The 20,682-nt window shown below is 34.4% G+C and overlaps 1 protein-coding gene across 9 annotated transcripts in view; it reads left to right on the forward strand.

Annotated features, from left to right (window-relative positions):
* The window catches only part of SCAF8 (SR-related CTD associated factor 8), a 337,204-nt gene that overhangs the window by 102,925 nt on the left and 213,597 nt on the right, over window positions 1-20,682 (forward strand). For 5 of the 9 annotated variants that reach the window (XM_037820116.1, XM_037820145.1, XM_037820154.1 and 2 more), the window contains 4 exons: window positions 763-907; window positions 2,074-2,142; window positions 7,063-7,281; window positions 8,103-10,214. In XM_037820116.1, coding sequence (XP_037676044.1) covers window positions 763-907; window positions 2,074-2,142; window positions 7,063-7,281; window positions 8,103-9,559 — 1,890 coding nt within the window. In that variant the 3' untranslated portion in view covers window positions 9,560-10,214. Of the gene's footprint in view, window positions 1-762; window positions 908-2,073; window positions 2,143-5,633; window positions 5,841-7,062; window positions 7,282-8,102; window positions 10,215-20,682 lie in introns of those variants that run through there. The other 4 variants (XR_005214393.1, XM_037820137.1, XM_037820123.1 and 1 more) reach the window with 2 other exon arrangements.

A 20,682-nucleotide genomic window follows, 5' to 3' on the forward strand; every position in this document is an offset into this window, starting at 1 on the left:
AATCCAGTTGAGAGATGGTGGTAGCTCATGATAAACTGATAGCAGTGGAGGTAAAGAGAAGTGGTCAGATATGAGGTTGGATTTGAGGGTAGGACCAGTGAGACTTGTTGGCATGACTGGATATGGAGTTGTGAGAATGAGCAGAGGGAAGATTTTTGGTCTGAGAAATTGGGAAGATGGGAGTTACTATCTGAGAATGGTAAAGACTCTGGAAGGAAGGAACCATTTTGGGAAGAATATTTGAGAGTCTTGGACAGCCAAGTTTTGAGGTGTTGAATACGCTATTGATATAAAGTGAAATTCAGGAGAGCAGTCCAGAGTGCAGATAAATATTTGGAACTTATTGTATTTATTGTACTTTTACTCATGTAAAAGATACTTCTATTGGGATTAGAAAATTATGAGTAGCCATTCTAAAGCTGTTGTTGACATTCTTCTTAATGGTGCATAACATAGCTAGGTATTATTAAACTTGGTAGGAGATGTCAGTTATAAAATTGAGCATGATATTCAGTCATCAAGTAGGTGACCATAGCTTTACACCACTTGAATAAGATAGATATCAGTCTACAAGTAAATAATTTTGTCTTGCTTTTTACCTTACGCTGGTTCAACAAAAAGAAAAAAAAAATGATCTTAATATACTGGTGTCTTTAATCTTCCTAAATAAGAAATAGAAATAATTTACTTTTAGTTGTTCCAAGATGTAATCCTTGCAGGTGGGTAAAATGATGTATGGGCTTTTTCTTTTCTATCCTCAAGATTCCAGTGGCGCCGGCTGTGCCTGCAGTTAGCTTAGTCCCACCCGCATTTCCTGTGTCAATGCCAGTGCCTCCTCCAGGGTTCAGTCCACTCCCTCCACCTCCTTTTCTCCGGGCAGGTTTTAACCCTTCACAACCACCTCCTGGTAAGGAATTCTCAGGAAATCTTATTATTTGTACTCTGTTTAGAATATTATTAAAGTTAATTCTTTTTCCAAATTTGACTGCTAAAGAACAATAGTTCCCAAACCTTAAAATGCATCAGAAGCTCCTGGAAGGCTTGTTAAAATGCTCATGGCTAGGCCTCACCCAGTAGGTTTTTGGTGGGACCAAGAGTTTGCATTACTAATAAGTTTTCAGGTGATACAGATTGCGTGAGGACCACGCTAATAAGCACTGCCAGAAAGGAAGTTGAATTCCTTTAAAATCATTGAAATATTCTTAAAATAACCTGAAATTTGTGTTGCAGTTTTTATATGAAATTTCTCTATAATTAACCATTTATCAGAATGTTTGCATTAAATTTATAGATTGTCCCTCCTAAAAATATTAGGTTCTATTTTTGACATTGTAGTTATTATATATATATTTAAATGCTTAAAATGCTAATTGAATTTGGAATACTTTTCTTTTACTTAATAACTTGTTGATAAACAAAAGCACCTCAAACCAGTATTTCTAAGTAAAAACTGTAGATCACCTGTCAGTTAAATATAAAATAGAGATAAAATTTTTAGTTTACATATAATGGAAGTTTTGAAGATGAAGGAGAGATACAAGGGATTGGATGATTACATTGTTTTTTTCAAAAGTTTTTATTTTTCTTTGAACTCCATGAGTTACAAGTTATAAGTAAGGAGGTACTTTGATTTCTGTAATTTTAGTTCTTAGGCATTGGACAGCATTTCTTAAAAACTGTCAAGAAGATTAAAAAGTAAATTTATTTGTCATGTGACAAGATTTTAAAATGATGGTTTGATACATAATTTGAGATTACCATAGATTTTAACAAGAATTTTATCATTCTGACAATTCAAGGTGAAAATTACTCGTCAGAATATTTTCTCTGTTTGTGATTTGAAGATTAGATTTTTTTCAGATGGTCTATAAATGAATTTTGAAATACTATATAACAGAAACTAAAAATTCATGGTCTATCATTCATTTGTTAAGAAAATCACAAATCTTTGTTATCCCTTTATTTTAAGCTACTATTTTCTAATTGAATTGAACAGTGGCTCTATATTTAATCTTTGATTAAAAGTAATTTTTCCTATGCTGTTTATTTTATGGTGTTTTTTTCCCCACGTAGGTTTCATGCCGCCTCCAGTTCCACCACCTGTTGTTCCACCCCCTACCATTGCACCAGTAGTACCAACATGTGAGTTTTCAAATTTTAGAATATTCTTTATTCATATTAATGTTAGTATGTCCATCCTCATTCTTATGATTTAATTTTTTAATATGAAAGTTTTCAGACCAGTTCACTTTTTTGTTACATTTTCTAAATAATTAACATTATCCTTTGTCACCCAGTCCATATTCATTTTTGCCTGTTTTTCTCAAAAATGTCTTTTTGTAATTGGTTTACTTGGTCAAAGAAGATCCCCACTTATATTTAATTATTTCATTTGTTTTGTTTATTAAATGTCTTAATCTAGAGCAGTACTGCCCAAATCCCCTTTCCCTTTTTTTTAATACTTCATGTTTTCGACTTGAAGAAACAGTACAGTTCTGTCAGCAATGTGCCATATAATGGATTTGGTGTTTTTGCTTCTTTGTGGTATTGAATTTGTTCCTCTATTTGTTGAATTTCCTATAAAATGGAAGTTAACACCAAAGGCTTATTTGCATTCAGGGTCAAGTTTTGTAACAAAAATACTTAACATGTGGGGTGCTGTGGACTTGGTATTACATCACATCAGGAGCCACGCAATGCCTTCTTGTCCCACTTTTAATAGATCAGAGTGTTCAGGTGGTGGAATCTGGTCATTTAAAAAGTTTCCTTTCAAGTCTTCATCCCGTGGTTTTATCCATTAATCATTTATTGCTTGAATCTTTTCATTAGTAGCAAAATGGTGATTTTTCTAATTCTGTAACTTATTCCACATTCATATGCTAGAAGTTTTCTATAAGGAAGAATGTTCTCTTACCAACTGGTGGTACTTCAACCTACCTTGAAGTACAGTTTGTACAGGAAAGCCAGGTTAGATGGTTAAATTTTTTCTTTTTAATTGCCATTTTTTGTAGTAATGAGGTAGTGCTGTAGGTATTTCCAGTGATACCCAATGATTATTGGATCATTAAAGAGATAATATCTATTTTATTTTTCTTTCTCCTCTCCCTTCTCCTCTTTCTTCATTTTTGTTAGTATTTCTTATTGGACTTGTACTTTCAGTCAGGTTGTGTTCATTTTTCTTTTTGAGCTTCAAATTGTTCCATCTGTGGAAGTAGAAGGCTGTTCATGTTGCTTCTCTAACCTTTTGGCATGACTACATTAGTTTTTAAGAACTTCACAGTTTTGTGACCCAGTATGTGCCAGGTTATGTTGTGTGTTTCCTGTTCTAATCTGAAAATCAAGCTATTATTCCAAATAGGGTATAGTATTTCAAGGCTATCACCTGGGTACTTGATTCTCATTTTACTTTGGGTTTTCATTGAGTCTAGGAAGTTTCAGTGGACAAGGCTAGAAAAGAACATATTTTGAAAAGAAAAAAAAAAAATGACTACATACTATTTCCAAAATAAATTTAACATCACAAGATTTTTACCTAGCTACTTTGATTTTTATACTTCTCTCTGTTCTTATATACTGCAAACATGACTACTTATTTGCCTGCTTACAATATGTAATTACATGCACAATATTTTGAAAGTAGTAAGATTAATATTACTACCAATGAGAAGATAAAACTGGAGCATAAAAGAAGAAGATAAAACTAAGATCTCTCTGCTCCTTTCTTGTCTTCAGAATATATATTCACTAAGGATGTATACTCAATATTCTGTAAATTGCTGCTTTCCAAGGTCACCTGAAATAATAATTTTCTTTAGATGGTTGTGGCACCAACTGCATTTATGTGAGTTATTTTTGTTTTACATTTTCATGGAATATACAACACAGCCTGCCTGGTTTTGACATTGATACTTTCTTCACTAGAGTAGACATTTTAGAAGGAATGCATATCAACTCGGAAGTAAATATTGCAGACATGCTTAGCCTTTTTATTTCTATTTCCTTTTTCCTATTTTAGGACATTTCAGAAATGCTAAACACACCAGTTTATTCATTTTTTCCTTCTGTTTAATCTCTTTTTTTTTCTAATATTCATTTTATTGAGATGTATTCACATACCATGCAGTCATACAAAACAAATCGTACAGTACCATTACATAGTTGTACATTCATCGCCAAAATCAATCCCTGACACCTTCATTACCACACACACAAAAATAACAAGAATAATAATTAAAGTAAAAACGAGCAATTAAAGTAAACAAGAACACTGGGTACCTTTGTCTGTTTGTTTGTTTGTTTGTTTCCTTCCCCTGTTTTTCTACTCATCCATCAATAAACTAGACAAAGGGGAGTGTGGTCCTTATGGCTTTCCCAGTCCCATTGTCACCCCTCATAAGCTACATTTTTATACAATTGTCTTCAAGATTCATGGGTTCTGGGTTGTAGTTTGGTAGTTTCAGGTATCTACCACCAGCTACCCCAATTCATTAGAACCTAATAAGGGTTGTCTGTATTGTGCATAAGAGTGCCCACCAGAGTGACCTCTGGCTCCTTTTGGAATCTCTCTGCCACTGAAGCTTATTTCATTTCCTTTCACATCCCCCTTTTGGTCAAGAAGATGTTCTCCATCCCACAATGCCGGGTCTACATTCTTCCCCGGGAGTCATATTCCATGTTGCCGGGGATATTCACTCCCCTGGGTGTCTGATCGCACATAGGGGAAAGGGCAGTTTAATCTACTCTTTATAGTAATTTTCAGGACTTCGGAACAAACCTTCCATAATGTAAACAAGCCTAATAAAAAGCACATCTTACCATGAAGAGAGTGTGTGTGATAGAGAGCTTAACTTTTGATAATCTAATTCATCTTCCTTATATTCTTAAACTCCTTCCTCTTCTTGATTGTTTAGACAGCAATAGGATCCTTCTTTTTTGTTCTTGTGGTTAATTAGAATTATTTATTCTTTCTGAAAATTAGAGTATTTAGAAGCTATTTCTGAATATACTTTTTATAGAGGCTCCTCATAGACCCTACCTCCCAGTTATTTCTTCTCAGTTTATTCATTTTGGAAAATCTGGAATCAGTTAATGGAGAAAGACGAAAACCGTGTGTGACAAGTGCTCTCCTAATTGGCATACACTGTCATTTAATTCTCGTTATTCCCAGACATGGTCTCATGTGATATATACAAATAGTTTGTCCAGGTTATCTACAATTAAAAGTGAGAATAAAACTTCCTAAAATCCCCCAGTAAATGACTTGAGTGGTCTAAGTGAACAATTGGACTAAAAAGTGTAATTGTAACTTTGTATTTTTTTAGTTCTGTTTTTTTTTTTTTTTTTTTTTTCCATGCTAGTCTTTATTTTATTACTCATCTGGATGGGAGGGGTGTCAGTCACAAAGTTTTTACAGTCACACGGTCACAAGATGAAAGTTATATAGTTATATAATCATTATCAAAGAGATCAAAGCTACTGGATTACAGTTCAACACTTTCAGGTATTTCCTTCTGGCTATTTCAGTATACTAGCAACTAAAAAGAAATACCCGTGTAATGATTCAGTAGTCATAATCATTTTCTAAATCCTAATTTCTCAGTTACACCTTCTCCTTCATTTCATCTTTTTCTCAGTCTTCAGGAATATCTGGGCAATGACCATTTTAACTTCTTCGTGCTGGAAAGGGGTGTCGGACTTACGGGGTAGAGGAATGAACCTGGATGATGTCCTTGGAGAGACTGGTACCTCTGCGTCTCAGTGCTTATCTGTCATAGGAACAATTTGGAGGGCTTAAGTTTCTGAAAAAATAAACTTACTAAGTAAAACTTTTATAGAGTCTTAGATAGAGCCCAGGGTGTTCTTTAGGGTTTTCAGGAATACTGTTGATTGGGGCTTGGCATACGTGGCAGTTTGCAATATCTGGCTGAAGCTTGCGTAGGAGTAACCTCCAGAATGATCTCTCAACTCTTATTTGAAATGTCTTAGCCACTGAAACTTTATTTTGTTTCATTTCTTTTCCTTCTTTTGGTCAAGAAAGGCATTCTCAATCCAACAGTGCCAGGACCAGGCTCATCCCTGGGAGTCATGTACCACGTTGCTAGGCAGACTTACATGCCTGGGAGTCATGTCCCATGTAGGAGGGAGGGTAGTGAGGTTATTTGCAGAGTTTGGCTTAGAGAGAGAGGCCACATCTGAGCAACAAAAGAGGTTCTCTAGGGGTGATTCCTAGGCATAATTGTAAGTCGGCTTAGTTTCACTATTACATTTTAAATATTTGAATTTTTTTGAATCTGCAGGTTTTATTGAGATCTATTCACACTGTATATTCTGTTTTTTTAACAATTTATATATAAATACATACACACATTCACACTTAGGGATTTTTCTACCCATTCTTTAAAATGGAATGTTTATAGCTTTATGTTTGTAGTCCACCTAACCCCCTCTGATCTTAGGAACCTCTAAACTTGTTTGACCAAGGCTAGTGAGTAAATATAAAGACTCTAGTATATTGTAGTTTGAGAGGGATTAGGCAGATTGTCATTTTCGTACATACTCTCTTTAGTCTGTGCTTATCATGTCTGTGTATTTAGATCATCACTTTCTGGCGTCCCTCAAAAATAACGATTTTTCTGATTACTAGAACTTTTTAAGTGCTGGTCCTTACTTTACTAAACCATTTTGATGAAAATATTTCTAAAAAGCATTGTTTCTCCCTGTTTTTAAAGAATAAAGCTTTCTAAATATAATTTAGCCCCTTCATGATGAGTCATTTGTCATTTTGAGGATCAATTATTATGTAAGGTGCTAGCTAATACAGAGGTGCCATTAAATGAAGTACCTAAGGCTGCCAGAAGTTAGTTTTCATTGTAAATGAAGAAGAGGGATCAGAAAAGAATTCATGTACATCATGTTAACTGAGCAGTCTTACCAATCAATTGGGGAGAGGATAAGAACATTTAAAACTTTGACTAGGCCTGAGTTGGCCATAGTCAAATATTTTAACTTAGCACATGAATTGATTAACTAAGTCTGAAATGTATTTTTCCCCTTTTTAAACAGCTTTAGTGCAGCCGCCGTTATCCATGACTCCAGAAACTGTGAAAGATGTTGGTTTTGGTAGCCTTGTTTTACCAGGTGGTTCTGTGGCCAGCAGTCTTGCTACTTCTACTCTGCCAGCTGGAAATGTTTTTAATCCTCCAACTAAACAAGGAGAGCCTGAAGAAAAAGGACCTCATCTTACAGACCACCAGATTTCCTCTGGTGAAAGCACCAGATCAGGTAAAAAAAAAAAAAAAAGAAGAATTAATTACTTACTTAAAAAATTCCCCAGAACTATGTAGCTATACCTTAAGCACAACTTTTCTATATTGATGTTTAATTCTAGAGTGGCATGCATTTGTAACTAATTCGATGGGTAAATGTTGAAATGTGATTTTTTTTTTTTAAGAGATCACTGTCTTCTAAAATTTCTATTAAAAAGTTTGTGGTTTTTGTTTTTGTTTTTGTTTTTGTTTTTTGCGTTCTGTTCCGCATAATGTATAGTTTTTGACACCTTTCTATTAAGGCCCCTGTTTTTGTTTTTGTTTTGGCCTTTATTGTGGTGTTGCCAAAACGAGATTGCACAAAATCTGTATACTCACAGGAAAATAAAAAGAGCAAGTATTAGGTGTGAATAACTTACTTTTACCAGGAACTTCTACCAGGTTTTATCTAGCTATGGCTAGAAGTAGTAAGTCCTTTTTTTTTTTTTAAGGCACCACTGTTAGTGTATTAAGAATTGTATGTGCTTTAGAAAGGCTTTTGTTAAATACATATAAACCTGACATTTTTGTGAAGTTAAAAGATTTCATGTAAAGTATTGAAGTGAGACTTACATTTTAATATTTAAATTTCTCTCTACATGATATTAATAATTTTAGCTTTGATTTTCATTTAGTGCCTAGTACACCTTGACTCCTAGGGCATGAAAGTAGCTGGTTAACTCTAAGCTAACTGTTGGAAGTTATAGCATTAATAATATTTAATGTAGTTTTTGTCATCCCAGAATGATGGCTGTTTTGTGAATATTTACTAGTTTATTCCTTCTCTTTCCATTTTAGTAATCCCAAATGATATTTCAAGTAGTTCTGCAATTTTAGGAGGACATCCTCCAAATGTGACAAACAACTCTGGAATTCTGGGAGTCCAAAGACCAAATGTATCAAGTAATTCTGAAATTCTTGGAGTTCGGCCTGCTAATGTTTCCAGTAGTTCTGGGATTATCGGAGTTCAGCCACCAAATATTCTGAATAACTCTGGAATTTTGGCAATGCAGCCACCAAGTGTGTCGGGTAGTACTGGACTTTTGGGAGTACTACCTCCAAATCTGCCTAACAATTCTGGACTCATAGGAGTACAGCCACCAAATGTTCCAAATACTTCTGGACTTTTGGGAACACAGCCACCAGCTGGGCCTCAAAGCTTGCCCCCTTTAAATATCTCTAGTCAAAGGATGCCTGCCATGCCAATGTTAGACATTCGTCCAGGACTAATACCACAGGCACCTGGACCACGGTTTCCTTTAATACAGCCTGGAATTCCACCCCAGCGAGGAATCCCTCCCCCATCAGTACTTGATTCAGCTCTTCATCCACCACCCCGTGGCCCTTTTCCTCCAGGAGATATTTTCAGTCCGCCAGAAAGACCTTTTTTAGCCCCTGGAAGACCAAGTATTGACAATGTTACTAATCCAGAAAAAAGGCTACCACTTGGGAATGATAACATTCAACAGGAAGGAGATAGAGATTACCGGTTTCCTCCCATAGAAACCAGAGAAAGCATTGGTAGACCTCCCCCGCTGGATGTTAGGGATGTGGTTGGGCGGCCTATTGATCCAAGAGAAGGTCCTGGAAGGCCTCCATTAGATGCTAGAGATCACTTTGGAAGACCTCCTGTAGATATAAGAGAGAATCTTGTGAGGCCAGGTATAGATCATCTTGGTCGAAGAGACCACTTTGGCTTTAATGCAGAGAAACCCTGGGGGCATAGAGGAGATTTTGATGAGAGAGAGCATCGAGTTCTACCTGTCTTTGCTGGTCCAAAAGGCTTACATGAAGAAAGAGGTAGATTTCGGTCTGGAAACTACAGATTTGATCCCAGAAGTGGTCCTTGGAATAGAGGCTTTGGACAAGAAGTCCACAGAGATTTTGATGACCGCAGAAGACCCTGGGAGAGGCAAAGGGATAGGGATGACAGAGATTTTGATTTCTGCCGAGAAATTAATGGAAATCGTCTTGGACGAGATAGAATTCAGAACACCTGGATCCCCCCTCCTCATGCCCGGGTTTTTGATTATTTTGAAGGGGCCACTTCTCAACGAAAAGGTGATAATGTGCCTCAAGTTAATGGTGAAAATACAGAGAGACATGGTCAGCCACCGCCTTTACAAGTAAAAAATGATCCTGAACTTTATGACAAACTGACACCTTCCAGTGAGATAAACAAGGAGAAGAGTGACACAGTTGCTGATATAGAAAGTGAACCAGTGGTAGAAAGCACAGAAACTGAGGGGACATAATCATCACTCAGTAGGTAAAAGATACCTTTTGTAAAGTTGTCATCTCTGTAATAGATTAATGGCTGACTGGACCATAGTTGTTCACTTTTGTCTGCCAGAATTAAGTTAATCTGATGTTCATGTTCACCTTTCTCTTAAAATCATTGTACAACTGACTTGTATAGACATTGTTCTTAATATGAACATGGTAGGTAAGCATTTTTTTATTTTTCTGATAAAATATAAATGTTGCCCCCAGATTCTTTTAACTTCAAGGAAATGAATAACAGCTTGTCGGAGACTTCCTATGGAAGAAAGAATTTTTTAGATACTACCATTAGGTTGGATATGGTAATAGATATATTTCAAAACAGCAAGTGGTGGTATATCTTATCCATGTGTTTAGGCTGCTGCAGAATTTTAAGGTAATAGACAAAGCTGTGATATTTTATGCAGAGACTGGCTCTAGACATTTGAGGAGCACAATACAGAGATTTTAAGAAGTGATTTTGTAAAATCTACACTATGGTCTCTGTTTTTCCAAAGTAAGTGTTTGTGATTTGTTCCTCATACTGCAGTGAGTAAAAAAGAAAACAACGTAAATATTAAAATACCTTTCAATGTTGGGTGAATTTTGTTTTTAGATGCCAATAAAACTTATTTGTTTGATAACAGTGTTCTAGGAATTGTATTTTTTTTAACCTACAAATTCTTAAAACCCTGGATCGTTAGCATCTTTTTAGTTGTTGCAAAAGATTTATGTTACTCTTGTAACAATAGTGAAGAACCAGTCAAAAAAGCATGTACTTTGATATAAATATCATGCAGTCTCATTGGTACATATGTAATATGCATGTGTATTTACTGTATAAGTCATATGTAGATTTTTGTTTCTCTGTATGTCTGTCTTTATGCACATACAGAGGAAATAGTATAAAATAAAATAGTCTTTAAAAACTGGTAGAAAATTAAGAGAAATGTGGCTAATTAGCATGGCTTATATTCTTAACTCTTAGCTTTTATGGAGCTAAAATAAGAAATACTGTAAAAAAATTCATTGGAGATTTGGCAGTTCTTTATTAATGTAGTTAAACATGAAGCCAGATTTATCATGAAGCCACATTTCAATTAAATGTTTGCATTGTTTTGTTTTATACTGTATTAGCTGATGTGTATAGATAGTGTTAGCACTAAAGTACTTACTGGTCAGTTGCGTGAAGTGCATTTCTGAAGTGCAAAATTAATTGCACAAAATGTACAGTGGTGGTGGTGGTATTAGTAGTAGTAGATTTAAAAACATTAATTTGTATACCAGGAACAAAGGGTCCAATCCTTTGTTTTGTAGGCTCTGGGTAAAACTTCTCAGATTCGCTTCTTAGGTAAACCGAGGAGCAGAAAGATTTGGGGTTGATTTCTTGTTTGTTTTTGCTTTTAATTTTCATTTTTGGCTCTTTTGTTTCGACATATGTATATACAAAACCACTGGTGTTTTTAGTTCTACTGGAAGGCTTTCATTTGGTTCTATAAATTGTCATTTTGCTTCCTATGCATTTCCAACAATGCATCATTTGCTCTATTTAAAATTCCTAAGCTGCATTTGTCAAACCTTCAAAAAAATGATAGAATACACCAGCTATTCAAAATGTTATTGTTTTGCCTACTTCTGATGACCTAGAGAACTATAAGAGCTTTAATATTCCTGGCCAAAAGGCTTTTCTTCCAACAAGCATTGAATAAGGATAGTATAATATTTATTTTGTTGTTTAAAAAGTGGATGACAGTAGAAATTCAGTGTTTATCTTTAAGTTAATCAATAATTTGAGTTGGTTTCAGATCTTTTCTTTAGGGTAATGAGAAAAACATTCATTGGTACAAAATTTTAATTTCCAGGAAAAATTAGACTTCTAATTTTTTAGGAAATTATATTGGCAGAAATTTCTCTGAAAGTATTTTAGTTGCATTTTAATATCATTGCTAAAACTGTGATCATTCATTTGAATTAAGTAGCAATAAAAAATGAGATTTTGTTTCAGTGACTTTATTTTTTAATCCCCAACTTTTTATCATTTTTGGGCTTTTTGTGCAAACTTGAAAACAAAGTATGTTCAAATGTTGCACCGGTTTGAGCTCCTAGTGATAAAGATTACCTAATCCAGTTGCCAGGACTGTACCTAGAAACCCAGCTTAGAAATGTGTGAAGATACTCTCTTAAAAGAGGTTAAAAAAAATTGTGTGCTTGGCCTTTTTTTTTTTTTTTTAGTAGTGTTTAAGTGAAAGGATATTATTCATCCTCATACTGAATTCTCCAAACTATTTGCATGCACCATTTTGTTTTGTTTTGTTTTTTGTTTTTAAAGATGGAAAGGAGAAAAGTTAATTGTCTTTGATAAGTTAGACATAGGACAGAGCACTCTTGATGCTTTTGATAACAGTTCTGTCACTAGAAGGCTAGCATTTGGAAATATGCAAGGAGTAGCCTAACCACTTTAATAAAATGTTTGGAAGTGCTGCAGGCAGTAGTTACATTAGACACTGTATCACAATGTTTTAATTTGTGACATGTTAGGGTGGTTTGACTTTTTGTAATGTGTTAGTGGACTGAATAATTTTGAAATGTTTTTTTCTGTCTTTAATACTTTGTTAAATAATGACATCTGTTCGTAGCCTAGGTGCATACACTGTGCTTTGATCTTTTGTATTGTAGATAGAAGCTTATTTTACAGCAAAGTAGTTTTTAGCTGCATCGTATTATAGCTCCATAGAATGCCCTTTATTCTAGTTCTATCTCAATATATAAAATGGACAAGAACTTTGAAAGATTTGTAATAGACGATGGAAATAGTATAAAATTTTTCATTCAGAACTCTGGAAATGACTTCATATGGTATTTAATTGGTAAAAGTATTCATTGTTTAACCTATTATGTTCTTACCATGGCAATTTCTTTTATCCTGGGGATTTAATTGCCTCATTAAACTTATTGTAAAAGATTATAACTTATGGAACCACACCATTAGGGTTGTTTTAGAGGTAGGGACAGTTTTCTTACACTTAAAAAGAAAGTTTCTTTTAATTTGAAAAATCATTTTTTAATATAAATACCATATTTCATTGACGCAAACATGCAATCAATTATAGGAAGCACCATTTAGAAATAGAAAATGCTTCTTATATGACATGCCAGTGATTGTAAGACACATCTCTGACTCAGAGATGTATTAAAATGTAAAAGTGTTGTAGAATCAAAGAAATAATGGTATTATTGAAATTGACATTCAGTTCAACAAGAATCTGAATTCAGGAGTTTGAATTTTACTGTTAATCAGTGTAATTGTATTCAGCATAAATTTAGTACTCATGTAAACTTCCCATACTCATTGAGTTAGAGAACATTTTGATGTTTTTCTCACAGTATATATTTTAGGTGGGCACAAGTTTTAATGAACAAGAAAATTTTAATATTCAATTAAAAATACTTTTGTTACACCTTATGTGCCTTCATGATTACTTTATTTGGTGCTATATTAATGAAATGTTTTAATGGCTTTTAACTCTTTAAAGAAACAAGATATTAATATTTTCCTCTTTAAAAATAAATATTTTACCTAATATGGAGGGAGAGCAAGTAAAGTGACCGTAAATCATCATAAGTAATCATAAATATTGAGTGTTACACAACTGCAGTGTGACAAAGAATTATAAATATTTCTGTAATTGCTCATGCTATGATTTTATATAAAACGCCTTTTAAACTATGACTTATGTTGTAGGTACTAAAAATTTTATTTTCCACTCCTGCTGAAAAAAACAAACCCAGATTATTACATTTTTTAATGGGAGGTTTAAAACAAAATATCTTAATCCAGTAAAACTTTCTGGAACTAGAATTTAAAATTAATGACCTCAGATTGTTTGCTTTAAGGATGATGAGATATCTTAAAATAAGGGCGCACATATTGAAAACAATTTGAAATATACATATCTGTGGTTCTCAACCAGAAAATGTATAACAGAATCACCTGTGGAGCTCTGCAAATATTTGGGGGTTGGAGGAGCATCATAGATTTACTAATACAGAGTCTCCTGTGGTAATACACATATATAAATATGCACATTCATACATATCTCTGTGGGTGTTTATGGCTTTTAAAAATCCCCACATACCTCTACTTTAGACATATTAAATATGTATATTAAATATATATATATTTAATAGACCATACAAACCTACCACACACTTGAGATTCTTAAAAGTGATAAAAATCATTTTAATGATATAAAATTATTTTTAATGTCTCAACAAAGAATACGCTTAATCGTGGCAGTTGGTGTTGAAGGATGAGTAAAGAGAAGTCCATTATCAAAGATGATTTAAACCCAAGCATTAACCTTAAAAAGAATTACAATAGCAAGAAAAGGATGGAAGAAAGCATATGAGATGGTTTTGTTGGAAGTAGTTTTGATAAACGTGAAACTATTTCATAAGATACCTCAAAGAAAACTTACTCTTTGTCATGTAATTAAATATTTTGATTATAGGAGGAATTTCTGGGACAAAATTGCAAGAGTTAAATTTATCAGAAACTAGAAGTGATGTTATTAGTAGGACTTCTTAGATGTGAGTTGCACATAAAAAAACTAATGCAGATAAGTGTTTTATTCTAGCAGAGCTTTCCTCAGACATTTTTATCCCCCTCTACTTACTTTCCTACTTTTTAAACAGACTCCTTTTATTACTTAGCATTACTCTGCCTTGTATTACAAATAATTCTGGATTATTTGTAAAACGTGTAGTATATCAAGGAGTAAAATTGTGCTAATGAGCCAACTTCATATTGTATGGAAGATTTTAGATGCTTCAGATAATCTGGTGAGCTTGTGCACAGAGATCAGTAGTTTGGGAGAAACCTGGTCCTTGGGACTTTGAACCATGTGTTCTTGGCCTCACTTTTAATGAGGCTTTTACACTTGGATATCAGTGACAGGCATGCATACTTGATTGTCCTATCTTGTGTGCCTCTTCCCCATAGGCAACTATCACTATTTTGTTTTCCTGCCCCTCTTAGAATTAATCTCTGAATCCTTCTCATCAGAGCACTCCAGGCTCCTTTTTGTTCCATCATTCCAGATAGGGACTTCCAGTTGAATTTGTTGTTTGCATTGAAAGCAGTTTGCTCCCCCTTGGTTCTAAGGTCACTTCAGCCTTGAAATATCTTGCATCTATGATGTAAGTTTTCTGTTCTCCATGTAACCAATTGAAGAAAAGAAACAGGGGAAGATGAACAATATTGGAATGCTTTTTTGAAGGGCACGAAATTTATTACCTTTAGATTTCCAATACTGGCTTTAACAGTTGGTAGAGATCCCAAGAAGACTTGTTTCTTACTAGCTAATCTGCAGGGTTACATTTTTTTATTATTATTGATGATATTAGCTAACCATTAATGTACATGCACCACGTGTCAGGAACAGGAATAATTACTGTCTGCATAATATAATTTAATCCTCATGACAATCCTGTGAGGTTGGTATTATTTTATTATCTATTATAATAAATAGAAACCTAAGCCACAGATTTAAATAACTTCCCAAGGTCTCATAAGTTGTAAGTATTTGAGCAAAGATCAAACCGTGGCTTGTCAGATTAGAAAATGAGTGTTCTACCTAATAAAGTGCCTGACACATTGAGCAGAGGCTCACCAACTATTAGTTTCTTCAAAAACGCAATCGTGTGCAGAAAAAACAAACTTGTTTTTTTGTTTGGACAGACTTGCTTTTTTGTCTTGGAGTTAAACAGTAAGCTGAAGTCTTGTTTTCATTGCTGCAAGTATACTTGGAGCTCTTTTTCCTATAGCTAGCTTCATTTTCCTAGATCCTATTTTCAGGCCTTTTTTTCCCTCAAGTTTACATCATAGCATAGTATTTTTAGTTTTCTCAATAACTTGCTCTTTCAGAGGCTTGTTTGTGTTGCATTGGTGTTAAGTTAGGTCTCTTTTTGGAACTACTTTTCTAAAAAATTAGACAAAATTCTAAACCCTTTTATCCTTTATATTGAATGCTTTAATACAAGTGAAGCAGAACAAGTGATTTCTTGGGAGTCTGTATTTTAGGATGTGTTTTGGCAGCTCCATTCTAATATTTGGCATGTATAATGAAAACTTTGTCCTTGGTTTTCTTGTCCATAAATTTAGTATATTGTCCTATTTTGGAAATATTCTGTGGCTTGTATTGAAATACATACCTTTATACATAGTAAGCGTTCAGTGTTAAGTGTTTATTCACCATTTGAATCCATACAGAAGAGTATAAAAGCTAGACTTTGCTCAGTGGTAATGGATAATTTGTGTTATTTTACTTTGTTAGAATATATAACCTGATTCTAGGTTTTCTTTCTCTCTTATTAAATCGCTGAACTTACTCACATAAGGTTTAATCCATGACATGTTTTGGTGCTAGTCTTCGGTAACTTTTAGTTTCCTAGGCTGCTTAAAGCAAATACCATTAAATGGGTTAGCTTACTTAATGGGAATTTATTTGCTTATGATTAGGGTCCAAGAAAATATCCAGATAAAGGCATCATCGTGGCGATGCTTTCTTCCCAAAGACTGGCTACCGGAGATCCTTGGCTACTCTGCCACGTGGCAAGACACGTGGCAGCATCTGCTGGTCTCTCGCTTCTCTTCTGGGTTTCCTGGATTTCACCTTGTTACTTCCGTGGTTTTCTCTCTTTGTCTGAATTTCTTCCTTTTATAAAGGACTCCAGTAATAGGATTAAGACCCATCCTGATTGAAGTGTGGGACACATCTAAATTGAAGTAGCCTCATCAAAAGGTCCAACTTACAATGGGTTCACATCCACGGGAATGGATTAACCTTAAGAACATGTTTTTTCTGGGGGTACATACAGCTTCAAACCACCACAATAACCTTTTCCAGAGTCCTTGGAAAGATGACTTCAAACATTGTGATCATTTTATTGCCTAATCTATACATCAGGGCAACATGCTTATCCAGTTTGTGAATTACACTTCTATTTCTACTAAACTTGGCAAAGTAATTATTATTTTGTCTATGCTTTTTATTACAAGAAATAAAATGTTCTTGCATTTGAACAAGCGTTTTTTAATAATAGGAGTTGTGTATTTATTACTGAACTTGGGTCAGGTTATACTTTGAGTGCATTAGTAAAATCAGAAGATTTAAAAAATTATCTTTGAAAGTATAAAGGATAACTGCTATTTAAGAATTGATCTTTTCTTCTGTGGTGATAAATTACTTTGAGCCCTTTAGGTAGGAGAGGGTAGCATTTAGCAGCTAAGAAGGTTCTGAAAAACATCCCATCTTATATCATGGAGGTCATCACACCCAGGGTTAAGATTTGGAGGTTTCCTTGCTGACCCTAAGTGGTTAAATCATCAGGGGCTCCTTTAAAAAGGACAGTCTTTCTTATAAAATCCATTTGATGGTATTTTAATTACAGCCCTCTGTTATAAGCCTACATTACTTTCTGAATTGCTAGCCAAATAGTCTGTGACCACAGATTGAAATGTATGCTAATTACAGGGAGAAGAAGGTTTGGGTGTGGAGAAACTATAACATTTTTTAACTTACGTGTAGCATGCATTCTGCGTAATTTGTTTTTCTTCAGAAATAACCTTATTCAGTAGGCCTTGTTATCTTTCTTCACACATAAGAAAGCAAACTCAAAGGTTGTTGTCTGTGGCCATACAGCTTTTGTATTGCCTTGCCTAAGTGTTTGAACCCAGGTTTTGCAGAGCTCAAAGCTGTGCTTCACTCTAAAAGATGCTCTTAGAAAGCTAGATTTTCCTATATGGTCTGTGCTAAATTCTATAACTAAGATTTGCGTAAATTGACCTTGATCATCTTAAAAAGCACACACATAGTGTAAAAGGTAAGCACATTTTAGTAATAAAATGAATTCCATTTTAACATATCCTTCCATATAACATAACTACAATTGAATTTAAATCCCTAATACATGTATTACAAACCATGAAACAGAAGAGTCAGCACTCTCTAGCTTTGTAGATGAATTTGTAGCACCCATACATTTGTTTCTTTAGCAATACTTGAACTAAAGGAATTTGCAAAGTAAATCCAATAATACTAGTATTATATAGCAAAGAATCTAGTTATTGTGAATTACAGTTGCATTTAAAGATATGCTGACTTTTAAAAGTGGAGGGTTTTTTAGACATAAGTATAACCACCTGAAAATGTGCAGTGTTATGTCTTTCTGTTTCCCTGTTTCTGTAGTTTATGCTTTTTCTAAACTGGCAGTGTTAACATTTTCTGTTTTGTTTACTTACTAAAATTTCTTCCCTAGTAAGTGATAGGACTATCATTCTGCCATTTCAGTGATTTGTTAGAAATAGGTTTTTTAATTAAGAAATCATTTAGTCACTATTTTTATTTATCTAGCACATTACCTTAATAAACACTTTCTCTATTTTTTTCACAGAATTAGCCTAAAGATCACATCTTTATTTGATGGAGTAAAAAACAGCTATGTGTCTAACTGAAATCCTAGTTATATGGTCATATGGGTCCATGCTAGATAGATGTCTTTTAACAAGTACCCTTATAACTTTATAGTAATTTGAATGGATAATTCCGGTTTTTGTTTGAAGAGCACTCAGAACACTGCCTGGCACGTAGTACTCTTACTGGTATTCACTGTTCTTAAAATTGTCATAAATGGCTAGTGGAGACTTTTGGCACTTGCAAGGCAATGTTTTATATTACAAATAATCAAGGCATTGTTTATGCAGATTTGAGTATTACAACCCAGTCAGGGAGAAAATGGAGCTCTGTAGAGCTAGAAGCTTTTTATAGGACTTTTAAGAACCTTTTCTACCTCCAAAGCCTCAGTCAAATCTTAGTTATATATTTTTGTTTCTGGTCATCAGTACAAACCTTTAAATTCAGCTTTCTGGTTTATTAGGCAGGCATCCCGCTGGCCCCAGTGACTTGCATAGTGTTCCCACATTCACAATGTGAATTAATGAATTTAATTAAATTAAAGCCTTTGTTTTAATTTAAGCTGTTTTTAACGTTTTCTTTACAACATGACTTTTGTACTCTGAGCAAGTAAAATCAGTTGTCCACATTTTAATCAGTGAGAGACTAAGGTTGATCACTGCATTTGTATCTGTTTTCAAAGGGCCCAAAAAAGTAAAAACAATTCCATTTAACTCATAGTAATGGTTGAGACTATGGGTGTATTCATGGATAAAGGAGAAATTCTGTTGGAGGCTTCACCTGGCCAACTATGGGGATAAAGGTACTAGTCTTTCAACTTTATATGCTCTGTCTTTGTGTTGAGTGTTCTAGGTATCCAAGGATTATAGACAAGAAGACACATTTCTTTTCTAAAACTCTAACTATCTGATGCAAGAAATGTAAGAAGATACAGGAATCGTATATAGCCAGACCTTGAAAAGTCATCGAATCTCAGTTTAGGGAACTGAATGAGTCTAACACTTTGTGGTTAGTCATTAAGTCCTTTCAGGTGTGTTTTTTCTTGATTTTCTCAGAGGAATACCTTGTACTTGCCTCTTTATTCTTAGCAGTTTAGCCAGCTGTCCATTCTTTTTTTTTTTGTAGCTGGCTGGGAATGATTGAGCCAGGTTGATTTTTATGGTAAATATTTTTTCTGTCGCTCAGTGAAAAGTATCACTTCACTTTTGTTTCTCTTTTGGTGCTTTACATTTTTAATTTAACAATGCAAAATAGTTTATAATCTAACACAACTGGTAAATGGAAATATGTGTGTGTGTCTATGTGTGTGTATATATATATATCAGATATGTTGTCTTCAAGGAACATTCACCACATAGGTAGCCTTATAGACTTTCTTTTCATCTTTTTATGATGGTTCCTTGAATAGTCTCTCAGAAATAAATGACTTAAACTGCTATCTTTTTTTTCTCTCCCTACGTCTCTTATCTGTTTACCAAACTTGCACTTCTTAGGAATTAGATTAATGACTCCTAAGCACTCCAATAACCAGAAATTAATACTAAACGTATACTCAGTGTAGAGAATGAGAGGGAGCAAGAGAGCTGCCTATAATTTTCAAAGCAGTTATCTTTATGATAGCTGGTTAAAAGAAGAAATGCTTGTTTTTAATCATTTTTGAATCATTGATTCATATTCTGACTTACAGCCGAACCGAACTGTTTAAAATTACTATCCAATGCTCTTAATAGGATCAATACTGTGGTTTATTTTGTGGATTTGCTGCAGCTTCTTTCTTGTTAATCTCCCAGTGGGTTCCAAACCTGCCAAAAGTTAATTGAAGTTGACAGAGGCCCCAGAGAGAAAACAGATACAGAGATGAAGATGGGTGCATGCAGTGCTGCAGTGGAAAATCATGTGCATATGCTTGGTCTTGGACTATTTTTTTTATATTCAGTTTTCAAGCAAGAAGAAAACCACTTCTGTTCTTCCTTATGGTGACTTGACTGTTACAGAAGGATATTTTATAGACATACTTTCTGATGTTCTAATTTGTGAACCACTGTGCTAAACTCTTTTGTATCAAACTGATGAATGCAAAGTGAGCCAGTGTGTATAGGATTGATTCATTAACATAAAGATAGTTTGTGACATTTGTGCCTAAAGAGTACATATATGAAACATCAAGCAGTAGACCTCTTGGAGCAGTGATAAAAAACAAAACAAGCAGACATTCCTCTGGTTTTGGAATTTAGCCATAGAAAGAAAACCTCTTGGGTGCTTCTGCTCAGGTAACCTGATGTACACCCTGGGCCTTCTTTTAATACAAAACTTATCTGAGTAAATGAGAATTTATAGCATTCTCAATGCCCTAGTATCACCGTAACTATTCCTTCACCCCTCTGCTCTCCAGGCTCAGTACCTGGAGTTCACATGTGTAACAGAACTGCTGAGGCCCTGGCACCCTTGCTTCTGGTTTCCCCTGTCCCTCTGTTCTTACAGCTTTTACCTGTAATTAAGTATCTTGGAAGCACAACTCATAAGCATGAGGGAAAGTTTGCATTATAATAACCATCAGTATTAGAATTTGTCATCTTCTTGTACTACAACACTCTAGTTTTTATCTAGAGCAGGAATAAAAAAATATGGAAGGCATACCAACG

This window comes from Choloepus didactylus, chromosome 2 (genome assembly GCF_015220235.1).
Source record: "Choloepus didactylus isolate mChoDid1 chromosome 2, mChoDid1.pri, whole genome shotgun sequence".
Classification (NCBI taxonomy): domain Eukaryota; kingdom Metazoa; phylum Chordata; class Mammalia; order Pilosa; family Megalonychidae; genus Choloepus; species Choloepus didactylus.